At 41.1% G+C, this 19,937-nt stretch overlaps 1 protein-coding gene across 1 annotated transcript in view; it reads left to right on the top strand.

Annotated features, from left to right (window-relative positions):
- Window positions 1–19,937, top strand: part of celsr3 (cadherin, EGF LAG seven-pass G-type receptor 3) — a gene marked incomplete at both ends in the record, with an annotated part of 101,648 nt that overhangs the window by 8,802 nt on the left and 72,909 nt on the right. The window contains 2 exons of the mRNA XM_083920826.1: window positions 16,689–17,032; window positions 19,649–19,937. Of these exons, the coding sequence (XP_083776952.1) occupies window positions 16,689–17,032; window positions 19,649–19,937 (633 nt within the window). The remainder of the gene's footprint in view (window positions 1–16,688; window positions 17,033–19,648) is intronic.

Raw genomic sequence — 19,937 nt, 5'->3', positions numbered from 1 at the left:
TTCTATCATCTCCTCAGTCTTTGCTTTGTGTATTATTTCTTTACTCACCTGCTATGCTACTTTCTACCTCGTTTCTCTCTCCTCCTTTTTTCTTTTTTCTGCATTCAGTAATCCATCCTTCTGTCCTCTGACTCCTCTCTTTCCCTCCCTGTAATCCTCCCATAGCTCTCTTGGGCTGTGTCTCTTCCATGGCATATTCTTTTCAACTCTGCTCCCCCTTCCTCCTCTCCTCTTTTCTGCCCTCTTCCCTCCTTATTTCCTCCCCTTGTGTGTGTCTATATATGTCCGCCCGAGTGCAGAATGTTTGTATATTTCCATGTGTTTTCGCCTGATTTCTTGTAAGTGTATGTTTGAACTGTGTTTTCCTATAGCAGAGAGATTTCTGTGTGTTGGTGCTTGTGAATGACTTGTGTTTGAACAGCATAGTCCTGTGCACACTTGTATGTGTGTATCTGTTCATAAGTGTCAGTGTGTGTGTGTAATCTCAGGTGGCTCAAAGGCATTTCAGTGAATAATATCTATGCATGCCAGAGAGTGCTGGGACCACACTGCTGCATGTCTTCTTCAGTCTTTTACACTTACTTTTCTCTCTCTCTCTCTCTCTCTCTCTCTCTCTCTCTCTCTCTCTCTCTCTCTCTCTCTCTCTCTCTCTCTCTCTCTCTCTCTCTCTTTCTCTCTCTCTCTCTCTCTCTCTCTTCTCTTTTACTCCCTGGTTCCCTCCCTCTCTCCTATTCTCTATCTCTTTCCCATTCTCTCTATGAGAGTTAGCTCCATACTAATGATTCTCGGGATACTTACGATATTTATGGTGCATAGAGATTAAATGCTGCATCCATGCTTGTGTTGCCAGCAGTTTAAGCACACACAGACACACACATTTACACTTACACACATGAAACTGACTTTAGGGTCAGTTGGATGAGGCGAATGAAAAAAGAGCTCATTTGAGCTTGGCACCCCGAACAGCATTAGCTCAAGGTGCCCTTGAGCAAAGCAACCCCCAATTGCTCCTGTGGCCAGCAGCAAAGACTGTGGCTGTACTGGCGAACTCCCAATTGTGAATGTGTGCAGCAGTTTGAATGAGTAACAAGGCTTTGCTGAAAAAAAACCCAGCTCAACTTCCCTGGGTAGATAAAGATTGAAACAAAGACGGTTTCAACATATTGTAAAGACTTTGGCCTTTTTAACACTGGGCATTTTGACATGTGACGGTGGGAAGAGCACAGATGTAGATATTAAAATGAAAGACATCTGAATTCCGTTCAGCTGCTTCATTGTCAGGATCCTCGTGTTCTGCACGCTGGCTCATTGTCACACTGTCATGACTTAATGGGACACTTGAAGAGAACCGAGCCATCGTTAATGTCATTAGTAACACCTGTGCTTTTCCAGTCTGAAAAATATCTGCTGTGAAAAAGTTCTGTTGTTCAAAAGAAAGAAATCTCAACCTGTTATCCACATGTAATACGTGAGATACCAGACCTCACGAAAGAGGATTTTTCTTTTGCTAAATAAGCTATACTGACTGCTACAACTCTCGGTCAGATCTCTTCTCTCTTGTGTTTGTTTTTTTTAACTTACTTTTTTCAACCATAGCTGATTAATAATTGGTTGTTATACTGATATGACCCACCTGTGTAATCAGCCTTTTCCTCCATACTGATTTGAGTTCAATAGCTGTGTTTGAAATGGTTCCCTTTCATAGAAGTAATGAGTAATAAGTAATGTACACCATTTTGTAGTGGTGTTCGAATTCTCTGTGGTTAATGTCATTCACTACATAGTCCACTATAAAATGCACTAGTACTTTGAGTGTAAATACAATATACACTTCATTGTACTCTCGTATACCACAATGCAAAGCGGTCGTGTATTCCCGGAGGAGAAGAAAAAGCAGAAGAGGTGCTAACTGCTTCCGTCACACAATTTGTTAGAAAACTCCAGTCTGGTATCCGAAATCTGGTATGCTCCTTCCCTATATAGTGCACTATTTAATAAACATTATATAGGGAATAGTGAGTGAGTGAATGAGGGAACGATTTCGAACACAGCTATTGTCACACTGTCATGACTCACTGGGACACGTGAAGAGAACTGAGCGATCAATAATGTAACACATCTCTACATGTAATTAGTAACACCTGCGCTTTTCCAGTCTGAAAAATGCCGGATGCAAAAAGGCCTGTTGGCAGTGAATACTAAAGTCGTTCAAAAGAAAGAACTCTCAATATTTGGTTATACACAATTAAAACATGAGATACCGTACCTTTTTTTAAAATCATTTTTTCATTCATTCATCTTCAACCGCTTGTCCCTGTCGGGGTCGCGGGGGGCTGGAGCCGATCCCAGCTGACATCGGGCGTGAGGCGGGGTACACCCTGGACAGGACACCAGTCTATCACAGGACACATAGAGACGCACCGAGACAGACAACCCTTCACACGGTCAATTTTAGAGCCATCAATTAACCTAACACGTGCATGTCTTTTGGATTGTGGGAGTAAACCAGAGAACCCTGAGAAAACCCACACAGACACGGGGAGAACATGCAAACTCCACACAGAAAGGCCCCAGCTGGGATGCGATCTTGGAACCTTCTCGCTGTGAGGCGGCAGTGCAGCGACAGTGCAGCGACCGTGCTAACCACTACACTAAAACATGAGAAACCATGCCTCACAAAAAAAGATTTTTTTACCAGTAGCTAAATGACTGCTACAACTCAGATCTCTTTTCTCTTGTGTTTTTCTTTACTTACTTCTTTCAATCATCATAGTATCAAAGTGCTGATTGCCAGACTCCTTTGATAACTGACTTCTTATTGGTCGTTATCCTGATATGACCCACCTGTTTAATCAGTCTTTTCCTCCATACTGATTTGAGTTCAATATCTTCTGTGTGCTGGGGATTATGGGAGTTTAGATGGTGTTGAGAGTGAAGAAACATCATGTATTCGTTTACACACTGGTTTACTAAATACTGTAATTGTTAAGGCAACTGTATGCCAATGGTGACTCAGGTCAGTGCACCATGAATACACTTATAGTGCAGTACATATAGGTCATTGCACTGATACTAATTAGAAGCCTCCCATGCATTACGGGTGAGTGCGCTGATGCTATATGTGATAAGCAGCTAATGCATTTACATGTGGGTCATCTGAGAAATGTCAACACCCAAGAGCACAGCTCTGAGTCATTCCTTTTTAATACAATAATGTGTTTTTACCCAATATTACAATTATGGAGATAAAATAAAGCGAGAGTACAGTGTGTGTTACTCTCTTGTTTTTTTTTTGCCATTGTTGAGGTTGTGCTTAGAAACCATCAGTTGTGTATTTCTACCATCTATTGCCTTTCTATTAGATTCCACATCTTTATTGTTTAGTGAAGAAAGAGAAAAAGAAAACAAAGATGTAGTAAAGGAATAGAGAACTGAACACAGCACTTTGAAGAGTGGCGTGTGTGTGTGTGTGTGTGTGTGTGTGTGTGTGTGTGTGTGTGTGTGTCTGTGTGTGTGTGTGTGTGTGTGTGTGTGTGTGTGTGTGTGTGTGTGTGTGTGTGTGTGTGTGTGTGTGTGTGTGTGTGTGTGTATGTGTTTGTGTGTTAACCACCCGTCCCCCTATTGCTTTCTATTGATTCGACCAGTCAGAGGTTGGAGACATAGCTTGAGAGAGAGAATGTTTTAACCAGTGGTAATACAAATTAATTCATACATACATTTTACAGGCTAGTACACAATTCTCAGCACTCTACAGGCTTTTTACCGTTACCGTTAATAATATACGTATGCTTTATTATCTTACAGAATATACAACTCTAATCTTAGTAGTTTTACCGATTCTTGATATTTTATCTTTTCCGGTTCTACGTCTACTGATAGTAGTACTCTCTAGTTCTCTTTTTACATTCTCTACTAAATATTTAATTATATAAGCCACTTTTCACTATAAATAAATTTCAGGACTGTTTGTTAAATAAAATGTGTGTTGTTATACACATATTTAAAAGATTATCGTGTCTTGCTGATCTCTCTGTCGACCTGCATTTCACCTAAGAGTGATCCCTTTTGTAACAGATATAAACTTGTTTACCATTCAAAATATTTGGAAGACGCGTGGTGCAAAGTAGTTATTTTCTAGCATAACCCGACCCTTTCTACTTCCTCTATTGTGTACGCTACATATCGATTTTAAACTTAAGAGATCTTTTCAGAGGATGGGGAGAAACCGTATGGAAAAGTGTACACACACTGCACTTAATGTATGGCTCACTTGGCAACCACGATGATCTTCATATACAGTACATACTGGCCAACCGCAATGAAAAGAAACCTTTACCAGCCCATTAGGATCCATTAGACATACACTCCACATCCGCGGCCGGTCAGGGGCACGACGCATCTACTACCCATCAGGAGCTAAATGGTTCAGGTTGAGCAGAGAAGGTTGTTTGACACAGTTTTCTCTCTCCTCAAAGGGACAGAGAGCCAGATGGTAGCTTTCTCTACTGGATAGTTAGTGTCCTGTAACCATGACACAGACACTGGGACCAAACCTGTTAACTGAACAGGTTTTGGCCAGTATTTCTCCTCTCTTTTGTATTTTTGAGCTTAAGTTAGCTGTGTTGTAATAGAAGATATTAAGGTGTTAACATGTGATTATAATGTTTATATATGTAACCAGTGTTTCTCACAGAAACCCAGCGTATGTTTAAAGCTTTCTGTGCGGAGACATTTTAATCTGATATATTCTGCAGAGGGTTTTAGTTCACTGAAGGCCAGAGTTATTAGATGGTGGATGTGAGGGGGGGTCTGTCTAACACCCAACTCACATAGTTAAGTGCTTGACAACTCAAGGCTTGTGTTAAAAGGAAAGCGGGCTGTCTGAACAGCTTAAGTAAATGGCTTCTATTATTTTATTCAAATGCATAAAGGATATATCAATGTATTTTTCGAGCGATAGTTAAATCCACTGATAAGGTGTCTGTCTCCCGGCTTTCATTTATCCAGGATTTGATAGATTTGCACTCATGTCTCCTTAACTGTAAATGCAGAGTTACTTTGCATTCACACAGCTGTGCACATCCCCATCTGGGAGCTGCCCTGTACAAATACAGTCTCCTCAAGGATAACAATGTGTAGAGTGGCAGGATGACTGCTGGGAAAAAGTGATAAATTAAGCAACATTATGCACAGGGGAATCCCGTGACAGTGAAAATTCAGGCATGGTGAGCTGCCATGATGGAATATTTTGACAGAAGTTTTGAAGAGTCGAGAGCATATTCACGATCCCTGCTGAGAGATTTGCAGTTGGCATTGGAAGCCTTTGCACTTGAAATCTGCTTCTCACAACTTTTTTTTCCCTCTGACATTCATTCTGGCCAGACATGAAAAATGTGTCCACATAAAACCTTCAAATACCTCATTACACTGGGGACAAATAGTGAATATTATCAAATATGTGACTGTCTGAGAACAGCTTGAGTTACAGTCATTTTTTGAGGAAAAAACGACTTTATACCTTCTGTAAATGGTAAATGGACTTCACCCATCCACACATCCAGTACATTCGTAGTGATGGCAGAGGCTACCTGCCCAATTTCCTATCTAATCTTATCTATAATTCAGATCACATTCACACACCCATGCCCAGCACAGGGAGCTATTTGGACTTCAGTGTCTTGCCCAAGGACACATCAACATACGGTCCAGAGGAAGAAAGAAAAGAAAAAGAAAAATGCTTCTGCAACACATACAATGAGACACCAGGACATTATTCACATTTTAACAATACTAAAAATCATTTTTTTAATCTTTAAAACTTTGTCTGCAAGCATGCTTGTAACAATTGCTTTTCAGTCAATTAAAGAGACACGAAACACATTACAACTTCAAGTAAATCACATACAAATAGTGTTTATTACCCAAAGGCCAGCTCTCCTAACCTTTCAGACATTAAAGCCAAATGCTGAATGGCAAATGGAAATGTAAGTGTTCATAAATAGCAATTTAATGATTTGTTTTTTGCTGGTCTGAAGCTTCATTGAAAATGGGTTCAGTCCAAATGAGCCACCAGGGAGGAGATGCACAATTGTAGAGAAAATGGGGAGAGATCCTCAACAGACTGGAACTTCCATACTATGTTTGATGATCAATAAATCCATAGCACATTAGCTTAACAACATTAACATGATTACTGTAAATAAGCAACATCACCATGGAGAGAGAGAAGCTGGATAGTGACAGCTGTAATGCATTTCAACATTAAAAAGGGAGAATACGCTGTTCAGGCAAGTCAGGGTTTACTCGACATGTGACTATCAGCTTTGATCACGTGGGGAATCATGATAACCACCTTTTCTTTTTTTTAAATGAGTATCCGAACTCATGCAGGATATTTGGCATTGTCTCACTGCTCCTTTTAACTGCTGCAGCTGTTAATTAGTAAGTGTTAGGTCAGGTCTATACCCACGTCTCCTTTGGTATCTTTCATATGGGGTTTATTTTCTTTTTTTGTTTTGAATTGGGTCCAACATTTTCTCTAATGTGGAAACAATGGTGTCCCGAGATTCCCATGACAACATCCCTTCACATGACCTTCTATGTCACCTGTGACTGACGCAGCAGCCATCTTGATCCGTCCAGTTTTGGTCAGAACAGCTGTACAAAACTAAACTTTTAATCATCTGCTGTACCTGCATTTTGTAGGTTTAGTTTTCTTTCTGTTCTGTTCCAATTGAAATGCATGGTGGCAGGGCATGGCTGGGGCAATTGGATGCTTGTGTTGTTGTTGTTGTCTAATTTGTTGATTGATTTGTAAACGGGGAAAAAAACAGGACTTGTAATACCGACAGTTGTGCTCATCGCTGCCACTGGATGTAAGGAGCTATACTGCAACAAACAAAGAGTCATTTCTCAGCTGCTGGTAAAGTTTTGCCATTTTGAGCATGGTTTCCACAATTTTGGGTGGGTGGTTTGGGCTCCATGTGTTAGCAGGTTTTCTCTGGGTACTTCCTCCCTCAGTCCCAAGACATGCAGGTGTTATGGGTAATTGTTGATTCTAAATTGCCCGTACGTGTGAATGTGAGCGTGAATGGTTTTCTGTCACTATGTGTCAGCCCTGTGATAGTCTGAAAACCTGTCCAGTGTTGCCCAATGTCAGCTGGGATCGGCTCCTGTGACCCTGAATAGAATAAGCAATTACAGACAACGGATGGTTAGAAGTCGCTTTTGCTGCACACACTGTTCTGAGCAGATCATTACTGCTGCGCTATTACACCGACCGACAGGACAAATTGTTTGGAAAATTTAAATTTGGGATCTTTTTAAGGCGACAGAGCGCCTTGCAGTGATAGGAGCGAGGAAAGCTGCTACCATGCCTCAGGTGCTGGAGGGACTGCAATGATTTACACAAGAGAATATTCAGCCCAAAATATTATGATTCAAAATTGTTACCAAATACTTAACTCAAAAACATTAACCGCTAGGGTGGAGCCCTGTGAACATTGCCTGAAAACATGTTTCTTTATGCATAAAATGATAAAAAAGTGGTGTTAAAGGTGTGGCTCTGCTTTTTTCACACAAACATGTCTCTGTGGCTGCACATTTAAAAGAAAAGACAAACCACAGCACCACAGTACAAACAAAAGCCAGATGCAAGATGGACTGCTGCTGCAAACAGCTGCTAACAGATGTCACGTCTGCATGTCAGAGGTCAGAGTGCGGCTTTGTCTTATTTATCCATACAATAGGCATGGCAAGGGCGTGTGTATCAATGTGATATGGGCTAAAAGTCAGAGTCTTTGCATGCAAGAGGGCTTTTTGTGTTCAGTGGGTGTGCAAGTTAAGCGTATCGGGTTTAACGTAAAGGCTTAGTGCTTCTGTTGTAAAAGGGTGGTTTAAACCATTATGTCGCTGTGTGTGTGTGTGTGTGTGTGTGTGTGTGTGTTGCATTTTACTCTGTTCTACTTTGCGCTGACTATATTGTGTGCCCAGACCTAAGGGGTAGAAAGGCTTTAAAAAACAGAGCACAGAAATCAGTTGTCAAGCCAGCGTCTGGATTGTGTGTGTGTGTGTGTGTGTGTGTGTGTGTGTGTGTGTGTGTGTGTGTGTGTGTGTGTGTGTGTGTGTGTGTGTGAGTGTGTGTGTGTGAGTGTGTGTGTGTGTGTGTGTGTGTCTGTGTGTCTGTGTGTACTGATGCGTACACAATATTGTTAATGCTTGTGTTATTTTACAGGCATTAATGAATGGCCTGCCTCTCTCTGCAGCTATCCATTTAATCACTTATTTGTACTTATTTGTATGGATTGCCATTTCAGCTGTTCATAATTTCACTCTCTCTGTAAGTTGCAGGCTTTATTATCAGGTGGCTGTGCATCAGACGTTGCTTTGTGCGCTCCCTTAACAACCTCAAACTGTTTTATGGATGTTTAAAATGATCATCATTTGTTCAGGGGCTACTCTGCCTATTTATTTCCCTGACCTGTGGGCAACTTATTCCATTGACAACATAGAAATCCTCACACTTTTTATTACACGCCAAATTTCAACCTGCTCATGGGTTTTATTAGGAGTTGTTGAGGACTGTGAACACAGAGGAGAGGCAGGAAAGGCCAAACACTGGGATCTGACAACTCTGCATGAAATAGGATTTAAAACCATGTGATTGTGGATACACAGTCTGCAAACTAATGGGCTGGAGGCACTGTGACGGTTCTTAGTGTGTTTCAGAGTAGCAGCATTGGCCTTTTGTCCAGTCTAAATCCAATTTTACTGTTTTGGTTTTTTGCATGCTAGTTGTAATACATCTCCCCTTTTGGGCTTTCCCCCCCTTTAATCCCAACTCCTTATAGCACCAAGATTGCATACAGTTGGAGTCAGGCTCTTAACCACACCATTGTCAATGCCATGAGATTCAAACCTCTAACCCTGGCTGTGTTAGCCTTTACAGACTGAACTACACAGGGCCACAATGAATAATAAAAGAAAAATGGGAGAATACATGATCCCCATTCAAAACATATTTGAAATTGACATCAATGCCTACATTGATAAGATCTGAACTTGAATTAAACTTACAAAATGGATATTCAAGATTTTCCTCCCACAGTAAGAGCAGGAACTTGAATACAGAAGACATTTGAATGCAACTTAATGGATTAAAGATTAGGTTGTTTTTACTTTTACAGCGAGCAGCCCCCCACTGAGTCTGACATTTTTTATAGTTGATATCTTGAAACCACAGATTTGTTGTCAAATGTGCCCCCTTTTCATATTAAATGCTAAATGTTTTGGCTGCGGTATACACACTTATTGCCATAGTATACTGTTAGTATACAAAAAATGGACTGTCCTATTTTGTACCAAGAAAATGATGCAATTAATGCAACCAACTAACATCAATCAAAGTGCAACTATAGAAAGCTTCTGCCAATCAAACTTCAAGAGAAAGCTAGATGTGTTTCAAAGATGTAACGTTTTTTTTTCCATCAAACAGTGTGCAGATTATCTGTTTCCTTTCTCAGTGTGGAACAATAGGTCACATCAACAGAACATTTAAAAATCAAGCATTTCTTAATATTGGCACACTGCTTGTGTGTTTATGAATTATTTGAATAGCTGATGTGTCCCTGACCAGGACAACCAGCAGCTTCCTAAACATTTATTGTCTTAAATTCTTAAAAATGGAACTAGAAACCACTAATTTGTGTTTAAAACAGATAATTTAAAATCATCTGTGAGAGTTGTGAGGCTTTTGGACAAAAGCTTGTTTGGCTGCGTTAGATTTTGTTCATACATCTTCACAAACCATCAGAGCAGTATCTCCAGTCTTTTAGATGCCTTTACTCTGTGACTTCCTTACTTAGTCAAAGGAAAATGCCAGGGCTCTGCCTTGTGACCCATCCTCCTGCCCCGCATTGCGGCTTTTAAAAATGTTTCTGGGGCTGTTTTCAACTCCAGCTGTGGGCTTCTATTGTACGCTACTTTGCAGACTATTTCCGTCTGGATTTCCTGGAAGCGAGCTCGGGATGCTCTGACATTCAGGAAGCTTTGAGCGTGCTATTAGTCAGGCTACCTGGCGCAGGGAGATAGCAATGAACTCCTTCAACCCTTTAAGGCGCTGGGGACCGTGTGCCCACAAAGCATCTTAGAACCAGAGCACTGATCGGACGCCAGCCTCTCTCTCACGGCGTATTGATGTTAACGCATCCATGGGACCTCGCCGATGATTCCAGATCAGTGTTTATTCTTAGAGGCTTTATGCACACCAGCCCCAAGCTCTCCCCGCAGCTTTGAAGTGCGGACACACGTAGGGGAAAACGTTGGCTCGAAGCCCACAGGAGCCGTGAAAGCTCACAGAAGCATCTCTGAGTTGTTATTTACGAAATGCTTTGTTTTCCCGTGGTGCTAAAGATGCGAAAATAACCTTCCATTTGTGGGGTTTTGAGTTGGGAGGTTATTAATGTTTTATTGTTTTCATGCACGCAGAGTGCCATGGAGAAAGGGAGATGCATTAGTTATGACTTCCTGGCTTATTGGAAAGTTATGGCCAAGCATCACCTTTACTCACCTCTCACCACGGGTCAAAAATGTTTTTATATTTCACTGAGATAGAGCTGATGCCTCTGGATTTAGTTCCGGATATGAAGGCTTTCTATCCAAAATGATACATCAGCCCTTTTACAGACACGATATATTGTCTGACAAAATGATTGACATCTGAGAATCCCATAAGCTTTGGGAGGAATTTGAGGGATAGTAGGTGACTTATGTCCTTGAACACATGGGATTCTGTCTCTTTATTAAATGGCTGTACAGGCCTTCATGTAGATCTCAGCTTTATTTCTGAAATGTTTAGTATTTTCTGATCAGTGTCTGATTAGACTTCAATTGGTACTGAAGTGGCCAAGTCAAGGTGTACATTTAATCATTCATTTTATAATAGTTTCCTCAATTAATGGATACGTTGAGTTACTTTCTATGCATGTGTGGTGATTACTGACTTGGTATTTATATGCCCTTTTGTTAAAAATGTGGTTCGGGGGTCAAATAAGAGGCAGTTTCATGACACGTCTGTAAATGGGCAATTAAATTGCTGACATTAAGACTGATTTTTTTTGTTGCAATTTACAGTTTTTTGGGTGATCAATTGGATGGTTTTAGTAGCTAACAGGAATATGATACAAAAACAAAAAGATATGATAAATTGAGATAAATTAAATAGTATTAAAGTGCCACATCTCAAGAGACTTTACATATAGAGTATTAGGTAAAGCACCATAACTTTGCTTTAAAGCCAAACTTGAGGTAAAGTGAAGGATCTTCACATACTTTCTAACACTCAATCACTTTTTAGCTTTTCCTTACTGAGCGTTTTGGAAAAAATCATGTGCTTTATAACACAGCAGGAAGCCTTATAATTAGGCATCTGTGGGTACAGCAGATTTTTTGTAATGATAATCCAGAGTTGGCTAACTTTGGAGATTTTTTGGGAAAATGACCTTTATATTTCTGCAGAGTTATTGGTTATGACTTTTGGGTTTTTAGCAGAACTGTAATTGGCATGTCAGGGCATGTATCTGTGTGACATATGTAGCTGATCTCAGAGAAGGACATGGATGAGTCATTGACCTGACAGAAAACGGACACAGAGTTTAGGTGGCTCTAAAGGTGGCTCTAATTGCTAAGAATGCCATTTAGCTTGAATTGTTGGTTTTCATTTCTTTTCTATATTTTCTATGGCTTCATATGTGGAGGGATGAGTGCAGGTTGGCAAAATTAGCTGAGCTGCAGAAGCAAAGGGGAGCCAAATGAAGATGTTTTACTGTGAATGTCCGTGTGTGTGTGTGTGTGTGTGTGTGTGTGTGTGTGTGTGTGTGTGTGTGCGCCAGGTTTACAGTCACAATTTAATGGCTGCTGAGGGCAAGAATACCTCTGAAGCTGTCAAGGCAAAACAGAGTACCATTTTTTATTTTAGCCTGTAATGTGTTTCGTTAAGTTGTCAAATATTTCTTTTTGGATGTCACTGTTATCCCCTGTGGGCCCCCGGAGGGGATTCTTGTGAGCCATGTGACCCAGAGGGAACATTTTCAGTATGCCCGACAGAGCAAATTGTTGTATCTTTTTTTCTTATCGGAAAACAGTTAAGCACACAGTCTGCAGGAGGCCAATTGTGCACGAAACAGTGTGTCTCACAAAAGAATAAATATCCTTGGTTCAGATGGATTGGTTTGAGGGGCAAAGCAGAGAAAAACAGCACCATCGTCCAGCAGTTGGACTAAAGCTTTGGGTTAGTGGTTTATTTCCGTTTAAAATGAAACGTCTTTGAGGTAATTCAGTTTTATACTTTGCAATATGATCAATATCAATTAAAAACAGGGCACAGCCATGGTGGCAAACATTATTCAAAATCATGCATAATCTAACTTCCTGAATAAGCATTGTCATCCTAGTGTGTCTGTGTGTGTGTGTGGGGTGTGTGTGTGTGTGTGTGTGAGTGAGTGTATGGTGCAACAGCAGGTACTTGTCCGTCTTTTATTGCAGCAAAGCATGTTATCCCAAAGGACTCCAGTGCGAAAATGACAATTGTCATTTGCATAAACTCACGGTACGTGTGTGTGTGTGTGTGTGTGTGTGTGTGTGTGTTTGTGTGTGTGTGCTTCTGTCTTTGTAAGCATGATGTTTTTGGAAAGAGAGGAAATTTGGAATGGATCTCACTTCTTTGAAGGCCTGTTGAGGGTTTAGATCTGGATTTAACATTAAAGGAAGATTAAGACATTTTGGGAAATATGCTTATTTAGTTTTCTTGCTGAGTGAGATGAGACAGCCATACCATACTGCTCTTATGTCTACATTATGTTTTAAAGGGAATTACATGTTACTCCTTGTCATTTTTACATTTAGCTTTTTGTACAGAATGAACAGATAAGATATAACTTGTGTGACAGCGTAACAGGTGCTGGTAGGTGGATTTCTTTTTTTAAAATTTGAAGAAAAAGTCAATCTAGCTGCTTCTTCCTGTTTCTAGTCTATATGCTAAGCTAAGCTAATCAAGTCCTGGCTCTATACCTTTATATTTACCATTCAGACACGAGACTGGTATCAATTTTCTTATGCAACTTTTGTCAAGAAAGCAATAAGCGCCCAGAATGTCAAACTACTACTTCAGGTTTAGGGTTAATAGGAAAAGGAAAAGTGTGTGTTTGTGTGTGTGTGTGTGTGTGTGTGTGTGTGTGTGTGTGTGTGTGTGTGTGTGTGTGTGTGTGTATTTGAGAGAGAGATTGGGTCCTGCTCCAGCAGATTATCCCATCTCATTTCAATGACAATGGGAGATCCGCACCAATTACTGCTTCTTTGCATCGTGATCCGGAGGGCTGATAATAAAGCTGGCTTTTAGCCCCAGAAGACGAGGTGACATTTAATTACTTCACCTAATACTGAATATTATTTTAAAGTCAGACATGCTACATTATGTTTACATCGCAGTCTATCTTTTCATCATTCTATTTCTACAAATTATTAGATTAACATGTTAATGTTGATGATTTTCTGTGGGAGCTTTCCTCCTCTGTCCTTCATTATGCCACTCCTCCCTCTGTCTGTTCATTTATTACGAAGGACTCTGGATTTTAGTGTGTGTGTGTGTGTGTGTGTGTGTGTGTGTGTGTGTGTGTGTGTGTGTGTGTGTGTGTGTGCGCGTGTGTGTGTGTGTGTGTGTGTGTGTGTGTGTGTGTGTGTGTGTGTGTGTGTGTGTGTGTGTGTGTGTGTGTGTGTGTGAGAGAGAGAGAGAGAGAGAGAGAGTGTGTGTTAGAGGTCAGTGGGGAGTGAGGCTCCTCATAATCCGGTAATCAAACCAGCTGCCACCCGACCCAACCCCCATCCCTCCACCCGCCTCTCTTTCTCTCCATCTCTCTCTTATCTCATTCTCCATTTTCTTCAGTTTTTCCCTCTAAGTTGTTTTGTATTTATCTTTTTATCTTTTTTCTTCTGGTCTCCATCCTTCTCTGACATTAATTAAAAATTACAATTATTAAGACTTATTCTTATTGTGTCTCTCTTTCCTGCCCTCCTTTGCTTCCTTTACTTTATGTCAAAAGCAAATGAATAACAAATTGTAAATGAGGAAATCATGTTTTACAGTGTCAGCAAAGGCAAATGATATAAGAGACATATAATAGCAATAGTAATACGAAGTAAATGATTATTTACTGTGCGTTACCATAATTAAAGTGCTCCTTCTTCATTTTTCTTTTTTCATTCCTTTCTCATTTCTTTTCTCTTGTCCTTGTCCTTCTCCTTCATATCCTTTGCTTTTTCCAGTTTTAAGAAAATCTCCTTCCTCCATCTTCACCCTTCGTTGCCTCTCTGTCAACATCATCCCGGTCCATTTACAGACATCAGTCACCTTTTATCCATCACTGCCGTCCTCTTGTCATTCATTCTTTCTTTTTACTACTTGCCATGCCCTTTTTTGCATCGAGACCCCTCATGAATTGCATTCTTACCTTTTCATTCTCTCGTTCACCCTGGCTCACCTTTACGTTGCCTCAGTGCCGCTGCAGAAAATTGCCTTCCCCTGCTGGCGTGGTCATGTGCATTTGTATTCTTTTATAGCTGATTATCCAGCTTGTCACGCCAAATTGCTTTGGGATACAGAATACAGCGCAGCACTGGACTGTGTTTGTATCCAGAGTAGATTAAACGTGTCTCGTGCCTGTTGGTTGTTTGTGGAGGGTTGTGACCTGTTCGTATGAACTCATTTTGTAGATTTTGACACGTTGCAAAGAAAAGGAGCTCTGTGTTGAATTTATAACCAATGCTGGTTGTGAGCAGACAAGGGAGATGGTATTTTCTACATGAGAGAACTCAGTGATACCGCTTCTCTCTCTCTCTCTCTCCCTCTCTCCCTCTCTCTCTCTCTCACTCACTCTCTCTCTTTCTCTGTCTGTCTTGTTAAATCACATACACAAGCAGAAACCAACTCCCTCACAAACTGAGGATCTGTTTTGTCTCTCTTACTGTAACATAATATTAAAGAGTTGCATTATCTTTGTTGTTGTTGTGGATTTCAGAACATAACCATTGTCCACTGAATAATTGACCGAGCAGATGATGATTAAAGAGCAAATATACTGTTGGCTATGTGACAGGTATTGTAACGGCTTAACTAAGTCACATTCTACAGTAAGTGGAAGTGAACATCTAATGAAATGTGTTTCCAGATTACAATTACATAAAAACTTCATGTCCTGTGAACAGATCGTGAACTTGTTAGCTAGCAAGTTAACCACCAGTCTATTGGGCTATCTGTGTATGTAGCAATACTCAGCAGGCAGGTCTTGGCTTACTTACATGGCTACTGAATATTGTGTAAAAGTTTTGTTTAGGCAACTCAAAGCATCTGGTGAAGCTCAGAGAAAAAAAGTATCTTCATCATCACTGGAAATATCAACTTTTTAAAACAAAACCGTGAAAAACATCCTCCTCCTCCAAACTTTACCAAGTATTTTAGGGGCATCGAACTCCAAGTTGGATGCAGAAAAACCCAGCCTCTGTTGTCAAAGTGTTTTTTGGCCCAATCATCCACACCAATCTGCTCCATACGACATCTGTTCAGTTTAAGAACATTGCACTTCCTGGAAGGAAAATTGTTGCCAGTAAAAGGGTGCATTTTTTTGTTTCCTCTGCAACTTGTTTGGCTGTAAAAGTATTTTGTATTTGGATGTGAGTAATGTGACAGTTCTCCTCAAGTGTCAGCATAACAAATTGGGTGCATTTTCAACCTGTTAGGTTGCTAGGCCAACTGTTGCATGGATTATGGTTAGGGAAATGTGGTTGAATTAAATAAAAAGGACTTTTTTCCATCACATTATTTAAACATCGGCTCACTGGCAGTTTCAATCATCAACTGTGTAACCTTCTCTACATTTGATAGCTGTGTGTGTGTGTGTGTGTGTGTGTGTGTGTGTGTGTGTGTGTGTGTGTGTGTGTGTGTGTGTGTGTGTGTGTGTGTGTGTGTGTGTGTGTGTGTGTGTGTGTGTGTGTGTGTGTGTGTGTGTGTGTGTGTGTGTGTGTGTGTGTTTGTATGTGTGTGTGTGTGTGTGTGTGTGTGTGTGTGTGTGTGTGTGTGTGTGTGTGTGTGCACGTACTGTTGTTGCTGTTCTCCGGAGGTGGCCTTCAGCAGTATTTTGACTTTGAATAGACTCCAGTATGTCACTTCAGTAGCAAAATAATTCCTGTTAGGCCTAAAGGCATCATTAACTGGAAAATGTCATGTTGACAAAGCAGTTATGAAAATGCTGGATTTATTTTTATCTTGCATTTATATGTAAATATGCACTTGTGTAGTGAGACAGAGTCTATCATGCACAGTGGTCTAAGCTTGCATATCTCATGACATTGTTGTGGCCTCCTCACCTTTTATCTTCCCCTTTGTAATCCTTCCTCTCCTGTTCATTTATCACTGTCTCTTTACCCTCACTCTCTGCTCTTTATGCCTGTCACCTCTGACCCTTCTCCCTCGTGCCTCCCCCGTTATCTATCTTCCTCTTCTTACTCCTTCACCTGTTCACCTATACATCTGTCTTCCAACCCTCTCTATCTTTATTTTTCTTTATCTCCTACTCCTTCACCTCCCAACCTGTATGTCCATCCTAACCTTTTTTCCTCCGCTCTCTTCTTAAACTCTTCAGATGGCGCCCACAGCGTTTCAGCCCAGTGCATTCTCCGTGTCCTCATCATCACCGAGGATATGCTGGGCAGCAGTGTCACCGTCCGTCTCCAGAACATGTCCCAGGAGCACTTCCTGTCACCGTTGCTGAGTAACTTCCTGGAGGGCGTGTCAGCGGTGCTCTCCGTACCTGTCGAGGATGTTTTCATCTTCAACATTCAGCCGGACCTTGACGCGGCGCCGGGAGGGATCCTGAATGTCAGCTTTTCTGCCGCGTTGCCTGGGGGACTGTTCTTCCCCTCTGAGACCCTGGAGGAACAGCTGTACCTGAACAGGCCGAGGCTGACGTCACTGACACAGATGGAGGTTAGTTTACATTTGCAAATGTATCAAATACTCTTGTACAAACATGCACATACGCACAGCAAAAAATATTTTTTGAATGAACATTCTATTGGAAAAGGTCAGTCACACGCAGCAGCTGGAAATATCCAAACACATGCGTCTCAATAGAGTCACTCGAGCATAACACATGTGAACTGATAATAACACAATACAGATGCCATGCCAGCGCAGCCATATGGCTTTATCCAGCAATACGCTGATATGACCACTGAATGCTCTCATGCGTGAAATCACACACACCTGGACACGGCAGGTGCAACAGCTACATTCAAGCTTACAGAAACTCTGCACATGCATGGGGAAAAAAGAGATGTTTCCATAGATAAGTGAAACCTAAAGGAGAAAAGATTTATGAAGGGCTGAGAGAGGGGGCAGCCGTGATAAGAGATACATAGTTTAAGGCTGAATATGCGACGACCTTCTCTCAACAGACACTGTCTCTCTCTCTCTCAAACACACACACACACACACACACACACACACACACACACACACACACACACACACACACACACACACACACACACACACACACACACACACACACACACACACACACACACACAAACACACACACACACACACACACACACACACACACACACACACACACACACACACACACACACACACACACATACATTGGCTTATACAAAGTGAATCTAAGACGTAATCTTGTCAATGTATCTGATCTAAACAGTTCCTTTGGAAAGTAAAGCAAAAAAAGGGGAAAGTAAATAAAAAAGAGATAAAATAAAAGAAGACTCAGCAGTAAGTGTCAGTGTGATACAAGGAGATATTAAAGATGACTGAGACCTGAGTAGTTCTCAGTGGCTTAGTGGTTAGAGCAGGCATCCTATATACAGAGGTTAAAAGTCCTCAACACAGCAGCCAGGGTTCGACCCATAGACTGTAAAAAATCATCTTGTCAGACTCTAACTCTGCCTCATTTCCTCTTACCAAAAAACGTTGTAGGGAAGGAGATGCGTCCATCTGGCTGAGGTAGACCTCCGAGGAGGAGTGAGGGCCAGGGGATAGCTGTCACTCAAGATGCCGCACCCCTATTTATTCATAAACTTTAACCTGTAATAAAATAATATAAAAACTAGAAAACTCACCCCCCTCAGTGTTGTCACGGAATGACCTAAACAAACAGACTATAATGTTTTTTTTGTACCAGGCCATAAATAGGTTTACTTTACGTTAACATGGGGGTCAATGAGAAATTGATATATCGTGCAAACTGCTCCTGGTGGACACTGGCGTTTTTGGCACTTCCTTATTGGATCAACCAGGAAGTCGCTGTGGTGGGGGCTTGGTTCGACTCCAACCTGTGGCCCTGCATGTTGCCCTCTCTCTCTCTCTCCCATTTCTTGTCAAAACTCCAGCTGTCCTAGTTAAATAAAGGCATGAAAGTCCCTTTAAAATAAAATAAAAAATAATTACTCTATACTGTATGCAAATATCCTGAACTAAACAACAAACGATTACAATATAAAATGAGATTAAGGAGGTTGAAAAGGTTTTTTTTTACATTTTAATTCATTTAGATTTTTTTAAAACATATGTTGCCATGTCTTTAAGTGTGTCTTGAGTGAAATATCTCAAATCTCATTTATATTGGATGGATCACCATGAGTCTCAAATGTGGTTACTTAAAGCCAGCCTCAACGCCTACACACCAGTGAGGCTCTGCAGCCTGAGAGGCCTCAACCAGGGCAAAAAAGACCACCACACCCACTGCCAAATTATCTTAGGCTGCTGCGCACATATCAATATTAGTGAACCTGAGGCCTCTCTCATCTCAAATATGGCGGCTTGACAGTAAGATGAAGATATTTAGCGAGATTTTAGGAAGTAAATCAAAAGGGTCTTTACTGACGGGGATTTTGAGAGGGGCGTGACTGTCTGTCTCCAAGGTTACTGGGACGTTTACCATTAGCATGCTATGACGAAGAAGCGTAACGATAGCTAGCATAACGAGCTAAACATTAGCATGTCAATATTCTAGCTTTAACCATTCTAGTTGTTTGGCTTAAATATACTATATTTTATTATATGTATACTATAGAGAGCTAAGTATTCGTTGTTTCCTTTAGTGACTTTATCCCAAGTATCTCAGAGTTTGTCACTAATAGGTGAAACATTTCTATGTTAAGCTAAATATGTAACTGTACTTCCTTAATTTAACAAAAAAGAAGCTTGTCAAGCTTTTCTCAACATAACTCCAAACCTCTGTTCTTCACTATGGCTCTACTGCTGTCTATAATCATGGTAGACTTTTTTTCTACTACTGTTTGCATGTCTCACAGAAACAGCCAAATGGAAAAAAACAAAACATAAATGTGAGTAGTTGCAGATGCTTTTACTGCTGTAAGCTAATGTAAGTCAGAATGTGTGCTGTAAGGAAAAGCGTATTGCATGTTTCAGCGAGGCAGAAAGAATGATGAAAGTATGCTGCACTGAACTGGGACACCATCTGGAATTTCTACAACAGTGAACTGCTGTTTACATGTCAGCACAGCAATAACATCTTTCATAATGACTTCAAACATCTTTACTTTCCCGTCACTCCAGGTTCTCCCATTTGATGACAATGTGTGTCTTCGTGAGCCGTGCCAGAACTACATGAAGTGCATCTCGGTGCTGCGCTTCAACAGCTCCGCTCCCTTCATCTCCTCGCCCTCCATCTTGTTCCGGCCCATCCACCCCATCGCAGGCCTACGCTGCCGCTGCCCGGTTGGCTTTACTGGTGATTACTGCGAGACAGAGATCAACCTGTGTTACTCCAACCCTTGCCTGAACGGAGGGGTGTGTGCCCGCAGAGAAGGAGGGTACACCTGCATCTGTCGTGAAGATTACACTG

The sequence above is a fragment of the Echiichthys vipera genome (genome assembly GCF_963691815.1).
Source record: "Echiichthys vipera genome assembly, chromosome: 9".
Classification (NCBI taxonomy): domain Eukaryota; kingdom Metazoa; phylum Chordata; class Actinopteri; order Perciformes; family Trachinidae; genus Echiichthys; species Echiichthys vipera.
This window is presented reverse-complemented; position numbering and strand designations above follow the sequence as displayed.